General features: G+C 41.2%; 1 protein-coding gene across 1 annotated transcript in view; it reads left to right on the top strand.

Annotated features, from left to right (window-relative positions):
- USP6 (ubiquitin specific peptidase 6) overlaps positions 1–12,284 on the top strand; it is a 47,597-nt gene extending 35,313 nt beyond the window's left edge. The window contains exons 28-32 of the mRNA XM_054536048.2: positions 3,815–4,006; positions 6,000–6,288; positions 7,704–8,140; positions 8,815–8,907; positions 10,047–12,284. Coding sequence (XP_054392023.2) covers positions 3,815–4,006; positions 6,000–6,288; positions 7,704–8,140; positions 8,815–8,907; positions 10,047–10,220 — 1,185 coding nt within the window. The 3' untranslated portion in view covers positions 10,221–12,284. The remainder of the gene's footprint in view (positions 1–3,814; positions 4,007–5,999; positions 6,289–7,703; positions 8,141–8,814; positions 8,908–10,046) is intronic.
- Positions 12,285–12,836: the final 552 nt, after the last annotated feature.

Here is a 12,836-nt window from a genome sequence, read left to right on the forward strand (position 1 = left end):
ATGGCTCTTGATAGTCGGAAATTTCCTTTACTAGTTTTTAAAGCATTCCCTTTGGATAAGTTAGTAACGGTAACTGAATTTTCTGTCTTGTTATGCTATGGAGGACTGGGGAAACTACCAATTCTAGACCTAGTTTCCTATTTAGATCCCAAAATATGCCCCACATACCGAGGCTCCTGGGAGCCCTTTCTAGCCAGGAATAAGTATAATTTGTGAATACTTGTCAAATGAAAGATCACTAGGCTAAAGCTAAAGAAAGCTGAAGAGAAACTAATGTTCTAGATCATGCTCACTAGCAAGGAGGGAAAATTTCACCAGTTGATAGATTCATAAATCTTTGTCAGCACAAAATCTGACAGGGCATTATTCTGACAAGACATTACTATCAATGATGATAAATTATTTGGCTCTATAAATCTCTTCCCCTTTTTAACAAATCCAGTGTGCAATCTGAAAAGCTCTTTAGGACATCCTGCTTATAGGAAACGGCCTACGTGACCTGTTAAATCTTACCCTACTTCCACTTTCAGTGATGCACTTAGGATACCATGGAAACCAAGGGCTGTTGATGCCTTGCTAGGGAGTGGGGCCATATGCCTAATCTGGGCTCCACTACATGTAGGGTTTCTGCATGTGCTTAGAAAGTCATGTAGACAAAAGAGATACCGTGGTTTAAATTGGGATTATTGCCCATATGCTTTATATTTTTTATTCCAGTGATTTCCCTTTTAGGAATTTATCTGAGGGGAGAATACTCTGTAATTACTCCATAATTTGCAGGCAAATATCATCATAGCATTTTTTAGGAGAGTAAAAAGTTATTAACAACTTATATTTGTCTCACATTAGAGGAATGGTTAAATAAAGCATGGTGTATTCATTGGATAAAATATAATGCAGTTGTTGAAAATGATTACCAGGAGTTTTTGCTAACATTTATGGGAACATGCTTATGATAGGTGAACATTTTTTTAAAAACAAGACATAAAGTTGCATATACTGGAAATAATACTTTCAATATTGAAAAAATACTATTTAGGAAAAAGGACAGAAGAAAATCTGCCAATATTTTGACAGTGGTTGCCTTTGTATTAAGAATATAAAACGATTCCCTGCCTTTTTACATTTTTCTCTGCTTTCCAAAATTTCCACATGAATATTATACCTAGTAATCAGAAAAAAATAGAGGGACAATCACTCTTATCCTTTACATTTCTCTCCTGTTTGGACCTCAGATTCCTCAGTAGAAAATTAAACTAGATGCCAGCCTGAGCAATACGATGTCACCCTGTCTTTACAAAAAATGCAAAAATTAGCCAGGTGTGGTGGTGTGCACCTATAGTCCTAGCTTTCTGGGAGGCTGAGGTTGCAGGATTGCTTGAGCCCAAGAGATCAAGGCTGCAGTGAGCTGTGATCTCGCCAGTGCACTCCAGCCTGGGTAACAAAGCAAGACCCTGTCTCAAAAAAAAAAAAAAGAAAAGAAAAAGAAAAAAAGAAAATTAAACTAGACAAATTCTTAGGCCTCTTTTTTTAATAGTCTTATATGAAAACTATTACTTCATTTCCTGTGTTTTGTGTTAAGGATGAGCTTTAAAGCAACTCTGAAAAAGAAGAGGGTGCCTATAAGTAATTTATAGACTATTTAAACAATAGTAGAGGATCTAAGCATAGATCCCAAGAGGTAAAGGGAATCTTTATCACTTCGGGAAATTTTACTGATAAATAGAAATTATTGTCAGTAGAGTCCACAAATGTTTTTTATCAGCCTTCTTTCCTCCCTGTGTTCCTCTAGCACTGTAGCCTGTGTTCCACAGAAAATATAGTCAATAAAAATCAACATTCTTTACTAGGTTACTCTAATTTGTGGTTGGCCATAAAGTATTCCTGGTAGAGATAATAGAGATAATATTTAACTGGCTATGAGAAAGGAAACACTATCGTATATGTACACCCCTTTTTCTACTCATTCCAACAACTACGATACAGCATGTTTCCTTTTGAAGCATGTCAGTTTTTTCCTTGAGTGACTAGTTCAAAAGATGATGACAGTTAATATCTTGTTACTACAGAATTTGTACTCAAAAAGGAAGTCTATAACCCAAGTGCAAGCCAGATTTCCTTTTCTAAAAAAAGAATTTTCCTCTAAGTTCCCCTTTTTAAATGAGCTCTTTAGCCTGGATAGTTATGCAGTGCTAGAACCTTAACTGCATGATCAAACCCAACCTCGCTGGTTTATAACAGCATTTGACAGCCTTGTGACTCTCATATAGGGAAAAAGTCTCGCCTGAAAACCCATGCTAAGCTGAATGTCTCGAGCTGTGCCAATTTGTATTCCAGGCAGCCTAAGGTTCCCTTCATGAGTTTCAGGAAGGGAAATTCATGGAGGAAGTTCACCTCTGGAAGGGAGGAGCAATAAATAGGGTGGGTGATGGACATATGTGACGTTTGCCGCAGAGAGGCAGTCAGTGTGGGCCTTGTGGTCCGGGCTTTGCTTTGGGACACAAATATATACTGTGTGAAGTCTTATGGTAGCATTCATAACCCTGATGCTTCACCCACCTTCCCATACATTAGAGGGACAAACAGAAGGATCCCAGTTCTATGGTTCTTGATTGTTTGTCAGGTAGCAGCCAGTCATGGAGAGGGAAAAATTCTTTATTTTCTGCTGCACTCTAGATCCTTCCTTCTCTCCTTCTTCTTCATTCTACACCACCCCCAACATACATCCCTGCACCCTGCCCATTCTTTGCTCTCTCTCCTTTCTTGTACTTAACTCCTTCTTGCTCCACAGCCTAACATGCTGATTAACAGACCCCAAAGGTTTGGGTGGGTATTAGGGGCCTTCTCAACAAAAGCAGCACACTCTTGAGCTTGTTCTTCCTTTTGTTGCCATCTCAGATAAAAAGGCCCCATGAGAGAGGAGACAGATAATTATAGACTTGGTATTCTGATAACTCTGTGTTACATGGGATCAGATGCAAATAGGTTGTACCCTGTAGTGTATCATGCTCTGCTGTGCTGTCTTCTCATGGTGAGCTTTTCTGTGCCCTTATTTCATCCAGCTCTGGTTTCTGTGTTTCATGTTATTTCTCCTAGCCTCTGTAAACTCTGCAGCATACTAATAATGCTCTGGCTTTCTGATTAAAAATAAATGGCTTACTATCAGCACCCCTGGCTTGAGGGCCAGCTCACATGTAATCCCTTATAGGATTCCAAAATTGTTAAATAAATGCAATTCTTTTTGTTTTTGTCATTTTGAAGCATTCAAAAAATTTTCAAGAAAAGTTATGGTCATATAAATAGAAATTTTATCCAGAATGTTACTGATGTAACATTTGTGACTAAATGTGTAGGTGCTGTATTTGCTCAGACTCTAGTTTGGGTTGTGTTTTCTTTTCCCTTTTTTTTTTGAGACAGGGTCTCTCTCTGTCATCCGGGCTGGAGTGCAGTGGCGTAATCACAGCTCTGGTAGCAACCTCTACCTCCCAGGCTCAAGCAATCCTCCTGAGTAGCTGGGACTACAGACATGCGCCACAACGCCCAGCTAATTTTTAGATTTTTCTTTTACAGAGACAGGGTCTCACTCTGTTGGCCAGGCTGGTTTCGAACTCCTGGACTCAAGCGATTCCCCCCACCTCGTCCTCCTAAAGTGCTGGGATTACAGGCCTGAGCCACCATACCCAGCCAGTTGTATTTTCTTTTTCCTTATAAAGAGTAAAATAAGGATGAGTGACTGAGCGGTTGATGCATAGCTAGATCACCAGTTTAAATGCCTTCCCACACACCCCTTTCCTCCTGTCCCCTCTACCTACAGGTTGTAGATGAGCATGAGAGTGTGGAGCAGAGTCGGCGAGCGCAAGCTGAGCCCATCAACCTGGACAGCTGTCTCCGTGCTTTCACCAGTGAGGAAGAGCTAGGGGAAAATGAGATGTGCTACTGTTCCAAGTGTAAGACCCACTGCTTAGCAACAAAGAAGCTGGATCTCTGGAGGCTTCCACCCTTCCTGGTATGTTACAGTCCTGCCTCTGAGAGAGCAGGAATCTAACATAAAAGAAAGAAGACATGAACAAACAGGAGGTTTTGTTATTTTTGAGAATAAGACTTTTCCTGCAGCAGTGTTTAAAACACTTTCTGTACAAGGTTTTTATGTTGAATACAGAGATAAATCTTTCTACAAATATTTGGTAGTTCCTTTTCCTAAAGAGCTCATAACCTAGAAGAAGAGATCAATCATGTAGACCAGTAACTGCAATTCAGTGCGATGTGAGAACTGCCACAAGGGGTACAACGTGGTGAATTTGAACTTCAGGAGAGGGTGAACTTCTGGCTCTGTGGAGAGAGGAAGCTTAGGCTAGCCCTTTGTGGACTCTAGAAGAGCAACTGAGCCCGGAGCCCCCAACACCCACTGCACGTAGTCATGTGGCTGTGGCACACGGCTGAGTTGAGTGTGTGTGCACAAGCACACCACTGCACTAGGGCCTGTGTGTTCTTTTAGATTTAATTTACTTCTGCCTTCTCCCTTCATGGATTAGGAGACTGTCCTTTTGTTTGTCAGGAGAGTTTGAAGTGACAAATCTTCCTATTCATTAAGATCAGTGTAACTGTAAGGTACTGGCAATTTTAATCAGATATTTATATGTATTTTCTTTTTTTTTGAGACAGGGTCTCACTGTGTCACCCAGGCTGTAGTGCAGTGTTGTAATCTCAGTTCATCGCAACCTCCACCTCTCGGGCTCAAGTGATTCTCTTGCCTCAGTCTCCTGAGTAGCTGAGATCACAGGCATGCACCACTACCACCCGGCTAATTTTTGTACTTTTAGTAGAGATGGGGTTTCACCATGTTGGCCAGGCTGGTCTCGAATTCCTGACCTCAGGTGATCCGCCCACCTTGGCCTCCCAAAGTGCTGGAATTACAGGCATGAGCCACCGTGCCCAGCCGTATTTTCTTATTCTATTCATGTCTCTTTCACACTACTCTGTGAAGCTGAATGTAGGTTTTTCTTAGACCAGAACAGCTTCCCAGGGAATGATGCACAAGAAATTAATAACACTGGTTGTTAGCTAGCTCCACAGGTAGGAACTAGAGGGAAGGGGCAGGCTTGGGGACAAGGTGGCTGGGGAAGCAGGGGAGACTTTTTTTTTTTTTTGAGATGGAGTCTCGCTCTGTCGCCCAGGCTGGAGCACAGTGGCGAGATCTCAGTTCACTGCAAGCCCCACCTCCCGGGTTCACACCATTCTCCCGCCTTAGCCTCCCGAGTAGCTGGGACTACAGGTGCCTACCACCATGCCTGGCTAATTTTTTGTGTGTTTTTTATTTATTTATTTTTTTTAGTAGAGACGAGGATTCACTGTGTTAGCCAGGATGGTCTCGATTACCTGACCTCATGATTCACCCGCCTCGGCCTCCCAAAGTGTGGGGATTACAGGTGTGAGCCACCACACCTGGCCGAGGGGGAGACCTTTTTTAAAAAAATTGAGGTATAATTAACATACAATTAAAAGCATAGATTTTTAATATCCAGTTTGATGAATTTTAACAAGTATATATTTTCATATAATCATCAAATAAAACAAGCAGAGCAGTCATGTAGCCCAGTAACTGCAATTCAGTGCGATGTGAGAACTGCCGCAAGGGGTACAACGTGGTGAATATGAACTTCAGGAGAGGGTGAACTTCTGGCTCTGTGGAGAGAGGAAGCTTAGGCTAGCCCTTTGTGGACTCTAGAAGAGCAACTGAGCCTGGAGGCAATACCCACTGTGCAGTCACGTGGCTGTGCCACACTGCTGAGTTGAGTGTGTGTGCACAAGCACACCAGTGCACTGGGGCCTGTGTAGAGGCCTTTATGAAACCATATTTTTGAAGTCTTTAAAAAATAATGAAGAGTAAATGTTCTGTTATATATTCCCAAACATTCACATGTATTTGACTTGTTTTTTCCATGTAAATGTTGTATCTTCAGAACCCTTTAATGCGATGTTTTCTACCTTTACTTCTCCAGATTATTCACCTTAAGCGATTTCAATTTGTAAATGATCAGTGGATAAAATCACAGAAAATTGTCAAATTTCCTCGGGAAAGTTTTGATCCGAGTGCTTTTTTGGTACCACGAGACCCGGCTCTCTGCCAGCATAAACCACTCACACCCCAGGGGGATGAGCTCTCCAAGCCCAGGATTCTGGCAAGAGAGGTGAAGAAAGTGGATGCGCAGAGTTCAGCTGGGGAAGAGGACATGCTCCTGAGCAAAAGCCCATCCTCACTCAGCGCTAACATCAGCAGCAGCCCAAAAGGTGAGGCCTGGGGGCCTTATGCAGTTGCTTTCTTGGGACTCCTGTAGGCTACATATGTTTCTCTGTCTTCTCTTCTGGAACATCAGGTTGGTTGGGTGGAAGGAACCTATCTGGAATCAGACCTATCTGTATTTGAGCTATGTAAGTTTTAGCAAGAGATTCAGCCTCCCTGAATATATTTTCTCATCTGTAAAATGGAGATAATGCCAGGTTTACAGAGTTGAGAGTTTGACATATGGAGAGTAAAGCACTTCACACAGTGCCTGATGTATGGTAAACAGGAATGGTAGCTGCTGTCTGGTCCCCTTATATTGAAAGTTCTGAGTTTCCCCATCTTTCAGGGGGTCTAGAGGATCAAAACTCTTTTTTTAATTTATTTTATTTTTTATTTTTTTGAGACAGGGTCTCACTCTGTCACTCAGGCTGGAGTGCAGTGGTGCAACACAGATCACAGCTCACTGCAGCCTCGAACTCCTGGGGTCAATCAGTCCTCTCACCTCAGCCTCCTGAGTAGCTGCGACTACAGGCACGCACCACTGCACCTGGCTAATTTTTGTATTTTTTGTAGAGATGGTGCTTCGCCATGTTTCCCAGGCTGGGCTCGAACTCCTGCACCCAAGTGAACCTCCTGCTTTGGCCTCCTAAAGTGCTGGGATTACAGGTGTGAGCCACTATGCCTGGCCCAAAACTATTTTCATAAAAATACTAAGACAATATGTGCCTTTTCACTTTTATTCTCTCACAGATGTACAATGGTGTAAGAGACAACATGACATGGAATAATATCGTCACTTTGACAGTGACGTCTGTGCTAATGTATTATACTTTTTCATTCCTCAGTTTTAATTTCTAATACAGGAAATACTGATAGATAAAATTCACATAAAAGTTCTAAAGGTTCTCAATAATTTTTAAAGGTATAAAAGGGGGTACGGGTAAGAGGCTATAACCAAAAAGTTAAAAGCCTTACAGGATTTTTGTGAGACATAGAGGTAACAATGGACAGCAAGAAATTCCCAGTACCATGCCTAACAATAGGAAGTACTCAGTAAATGGTGGTCACATTTTTTGTCTAATTTTACAAAGGAGAGGAATATGTATTTGGAAAACTCCTTACTCTAATAGTTAGATTTTTTTCAACTGAATCTGACATAAATCATCTTTCTGCTATTTTCTGAGTCCCTATAATGTACTTTACATTTTCAGGACATTGTTGCTTATAGGGACTTGGCATTGAAGAAGACAAAAATGTAACTTACTGGCCACATAATAGGAACTAAAGGGTAGCCAGTCACGACTCCCCTGTCTTTACCTTTGTGTGTACAGTTGTGAAGCTAACCTCATAGTTAGCATTTGGGGCTGGCTTACTTTGTGGCATTTGGATTTGTGAATCTTTTCTTCTGTCCTGTTCACAGGTTCTCCTTCTTCATCAAGAAAAAGTAGAACCAGCTGTCCCTCCAGCAAAAACAGCAGTCCTAATAGCAGCCCACGGACTTTGGGGAGGAGCAAAGGGAGGCTCCGGCTGCCCCAGATTGGCAGCAAAAATAAACTGTCAAGTAGTAAGAAGAACTTGGATGCCAGCAAAGAGAATGGGGCTGGGCAGATCTGTGAGCTGGCTGACGCCTTGAGCCGAGGGCATATGCTGGGGGGCAGCCAACCAGAGCTGGTCACTCCTCAGGACCACGAGGTTGCTTTGGCCAATGGATTCCTTTATGAGCATGAAGCATGTGGCAATGGCTGTGGCAATGGCTACAGCAATGGTCAGCTTGGAAATGACAGTGAAGAAGACAGCACTGATGACCAAAGAGAAGACACTCATATTAAGCCTATTTATAATCTATATGCAACTTCGGTAAGTGGTTTATTATACGGTTTTCAGAGAGTGGACTGTGTTTTGTTCACTTGTCTTCATGTATTCATCAGCAAGTATTTTTCAGGTCCTGCTTATTTCCTAGCATTGAGCTTAGTGATAGACAAAGTTAACATAGAAATCTGGGCCTGCCCAGGTGTGGTGGCTCACACCTGTAATCCCAGCACTTTAGAAGGCTGAGGCAGGAGGATCACTTGAGCCCAGGAGTTTGAGACCAGCCTGGGCCCCATCTCTACAAATAATTTTAAAATGGAGCGAGGTATGGTGGCATTGCCTGTGGTCCCAGCTACCTGGAAGGCTGAGGCAGGAGGATCACCTGAGCCCAGGAGGTCAAGTCTTTAGAGAGTTGTGATCACTCGACTGCACCCCAGCCTGGGTGATAGAGCAAGCCCGTCTCAAAATAATAATAATAATAATAATAATAATAATAGTAATTACAATTATAAAATGATTATCCACACAAGACTTGAAGCTTATGACTTTTATATTTTGCTTTTTGCTTATTTTGGTTTTAGAGAAAGTTAGAGGGTTCTAAAATATTTTCTCACCTACTGATCATTTACATGATCAGTGTTCTCCTGCTCAGATCCTAGTGCTATACTCTGGCCATAGTACGGTTAACTACTAACATACCTCCACTCTCTTATCTCTTACAGTGCCATTCAGGAATTCTGAGTGGGGGCCATTACGTCACTTATGCCAAAAACCCAAACTGCAAATGGTACTGTTACAATGACAGCAGCTGTGAGGTAAACATTCTCAATCTTTGAATGAAAGTTAGGAACAGAATATCAACAGAACTGGGGAACATTTGTTGAAATAATGGACTATCTCTTGAATAGGAAATAAATATTTCTGTTAGAATCAATATACAGATGCTGTCAGTATTAAAGGAACAAAAGTGATATGCAGAGCAGGGAATGAAAACATGAGTAGTGAAGAAAAATAAAAAGTTAGTTGACCGGGCGCAGTGGCTCATGCCTGCAATCCCAGCACTTTGGGAGGCTGAGGCAGGCTTAGGAGGTGGATCACTTGATGTCAGGAGTTCGAGACCAGACTGGCCAACATGGTGAAACCCCATCTCTACTAAAAATACAAAAATTAGTTGGGCATGTTGGCGCATACCTGTAATCCCAGCTACTCGGGAGGCTGAGGCAGAATGGCTTGAACCTGGGAGGTGGAGGTTGCAGTGAGCCAAGACTGCACCACTGCACTCCAGCCTGGGCAACAGAGCAAGACTCTGTCTCAAAAAAAAAAAAAAAAAAAAAAAAGGAGTTAGTTAATGCAAAAAGCTCCTATCTTCTAGACTGTTAGAATTTGATAGGGTTGGGCCAAGCGCAGTGGCTCACACCTGTAATCCCAGCACTTTGGGGGGCCAAGGCAGGCGGATCATGAGGTCAGGAGATAGAGACCATCTGGCTAATATGGTGAAACCCCGTCTCTACTAAAACTACAAAAAATTAGCCAGGCATGGTGGCACATGCCTGTAGTCCCAGCTACTCGGGAGGCTGAGGCAGGAGAATCGCTTGAACCCAGGAGGCAGAGGTTGCAGTGAGCTGAGATCGCACCAGTGCACACCAGCCTGGTGACAGAGCGAGACTCCATCTCAACAAAATAAATAAATAAATACAAAATAAATAAATAGAATTTGATGGGGTTTTAGGTCATTCTGTTTTGACTTGTCTATGGTCAAAATATTTTCCCCAAAGCAAACATTGGAAATAATGGGGCTCATTTTAAAGGGGCAGGTGTGAGACAGCCAAACTAGTGAGCTTACTGAAAGCAATCAGGTTTAGTAATTACAGAGGGGTGGTCTTCCCTTTCCTGGCAAGGATTTAGAGCCATAATAGTGGTGGCTTTTTGTTAAAGGTTTTTCTTGCCCTTTCAGGAACTTCACCCTGATGAAATTGACACCGACTCTGCCTACATTCTTTTCTATGAGCAGCAGGGGATAGACTATGCACAATTTCTGCCAAACATTGATGGCAAAAAGATGGCAGACACAAGCAGTATGGATGAAGACTTTGAGTCTGATTACAAAAAGTACTGTATGTTACAGTGAAGCTACCACTCTGGCTGCTAGACAGCTTGGCAGTGAGGGAGATGACTCCTTGTAGCTGATACTTGGCAAAAGTGTCACTGAAAGACAAGCTAAATGTAGTTATTTTATCCTGTTAGAATACAAATTCTAATTAAAATAGTTAACTTTAAGAGTAGTAATAATTTTATTTTGAAGTCTCATACAAGTTGTCCGATAGAGAACTTTCAGGCAGATCCCACCATTAGCCTGTAAACAAAAGGTTTGGCACCAGCCACCTGGGACCAAATAAGAATTCAATTGTGCTTGTCCAGATATGAACAAATATGTAGTGAGTATAGAGTTTACCAATAATCATAACAAATATTAAAGATTTCCTTGGAGTCAAAGTAAAAAACAAACAATTATAATGTTGTCTAGGGACAACATGATACGCTACCTCCTTTTTCCTGAAGGTTTATTCCATTACATTGACAAGATGGAGAAAGCAAGATCATGAAGGTGTGCAAATGATTCTTACAGCATGGACGAGGATTTTTGAATTTATTTTTTAAACTGTTTCCATACCCTTTCTTTGTCTTTCTTGCTTTTTGTTTTTGCCGTTGTGTTTACGTTTGAGATAACCAGTCATTGGTGGCAGGGGCATAGAGTGGTCAGTCTGAAAGGGAGGCTCTCTTAAGAGCTATGTGCCTTCCACTCAGAGGGAGACCCAGTAGAAAAAAAAGCATCCTGGGAAATCCAGCTACCAGGGCCCTCCCAGTGGAGGCATCTTACATTCAGGATACTTCAAGTATCCTCAGAAATGTATTCTGCACCCCCGGCCCCGCCCATGCTGAGAGAAGGGGAGCAGTTGCCAATATTTGCAGCATCTTCACATGCACATGTTGCAACAAGAGCTTCTGGGAAGGTAAGCGGTATCGGAGCTAGATCATGTTTCACAATTAGTGGTTATTCTTTTCCGTGTTTGTTTTGCACTTTAAAAAAGAGAGAACACATGCAAATGAACTTGTGTATATTTGACGGCTCTAAGGCTACAAATTACAAACAAAACACATCCCAGACATTAGGAGTTCATAAGTATATTTAATGAAATTGGTGGTTTTAGGAAGTCAACTTTAGTTTTGCTTTGTTTGCATGTTTACTAATTTTTTTATTTTGATATTTGTGTTTTTTAAAATTTTACAGTAGTCATTGAAAGTTATGTTTCTTTGCTTACTTCATTTTTTTCCTCTAATTATTCAAGACTGGAACAAAAGTATAAATATTATTTATTTCAGGTAGCATTTTTTTGTGTAGCTTTTAAATATATACTTGAAGGAAATGTTTCACCTTATTTTTGGTCTTTGTTTATTCATTTAGACCCTGCAAGTTGATTCTCATTAATTGTCAGATTCCACTACCCTTTCTTCCTCATAGGTAGTAATTACCAATGTAACTAAGCATTTGTGTTCTGATATCTGAGGCCAGTAACTATTAATATCTAGTTCCCAGAGCATTTGGAAAGGTTATCTTAAATGGCTACCTAAATTGAAATCCTTTTCAGAAAAAATATAATTGCAAGTAAGTAGGAGTGGCCTAAATTGTCTAATGTAATAAAGTCAGACAAAATGCATACTTTATAGTTTCAAGATTTTCAGTACATAAAATCTGTCCATTCCTACCTGGACATGTCCCATTAAAAAGCAGAAGATTTTAAATTATTTCTTTACAGATGTTTTATTTAAGCAGGTAGCACAATCTACTAATGTTGTTTGATCTGTGTTTGTTATACTGGTTGTAATTAATTTTTTTAATTCATGAACTAGCAGAAAATTTATTAAATTAACTATTAATTACATTCACCTTGTAAATTACTGTATAAAACTTGTTGACAATGCACTGACTTTAGAAAGATGTTAATGTACATAAATAGAGTGTAAATAAAATAGTGTTGATGTACTGAAATATGAACTGTATAAAAAGTATTGCTAATTGTATATGAGGTGTACCTGTTTATCTGTAACTATTATCCAAACAAATTAAATACTGTGGATGCCTCTATGTGCTGTTTTTCCTCATACAAGTAAACACAGAAAGTCAAATTCTTCAGCCTCCCTCTCTGTGATCCTGTTTTAATTCTCCTACTTGAATAATTTCTTTCTGACTTACACAGGGGATGCTTCATCTCTGAGGTTGGAAACTCTGTAGAGCAGGATTCCCCAACTCCTGGGCTACAGACCAGTACCGTCCATGGTCTGTTAGGAACCTGGCTGCATAGCAGGAGGTGAGTGGCAAGCTGTATTTATAGCCGCTCCCCCTTGCTCCCATTACCGCCTGAGCTCTGCCTCCTGTTAGATCAGCAGCGACACACCATTCTCACAGGAGAAAGAACCCTATTGTGAACTGCGCATGCTAGCAATCTAGGTTGTGTGCTCCTTATGAGAATCTAATGCCTAATGATTTGAGGTGGAACAGTTTTATCCTGAAACCACTCCCCCCATCCCCCCAGTCCGTGGAAAAATTGTCTTCCACAACACCAGTCCCTGGTGCCAAAAAAGGTGGCAACCACTGATGTAGAGGGTAGAACAAGATCCCTCCAGTGACCAGGTGACTTTAAACATGGCTCACATCCCTTTTAGAAAGTTATGGCAGGGAAGCAAG

The sequence above is a fragment of the Pongo abelii genome, chromosome 19 (genome assembly GCF_028885655.2).
Source record: "Pongo abelii isolate AG06213 chromosome 19, NHGRI_mPonAbe1-v2.0_pri, whole genome shotgun sequence".
In the NCBI taxonomy this organism is placed as follows: Eukaryota; Metazoa; Chordata; class Mammalia; order Primates; family Hominidae; genus Pongo; species Pongo abelii.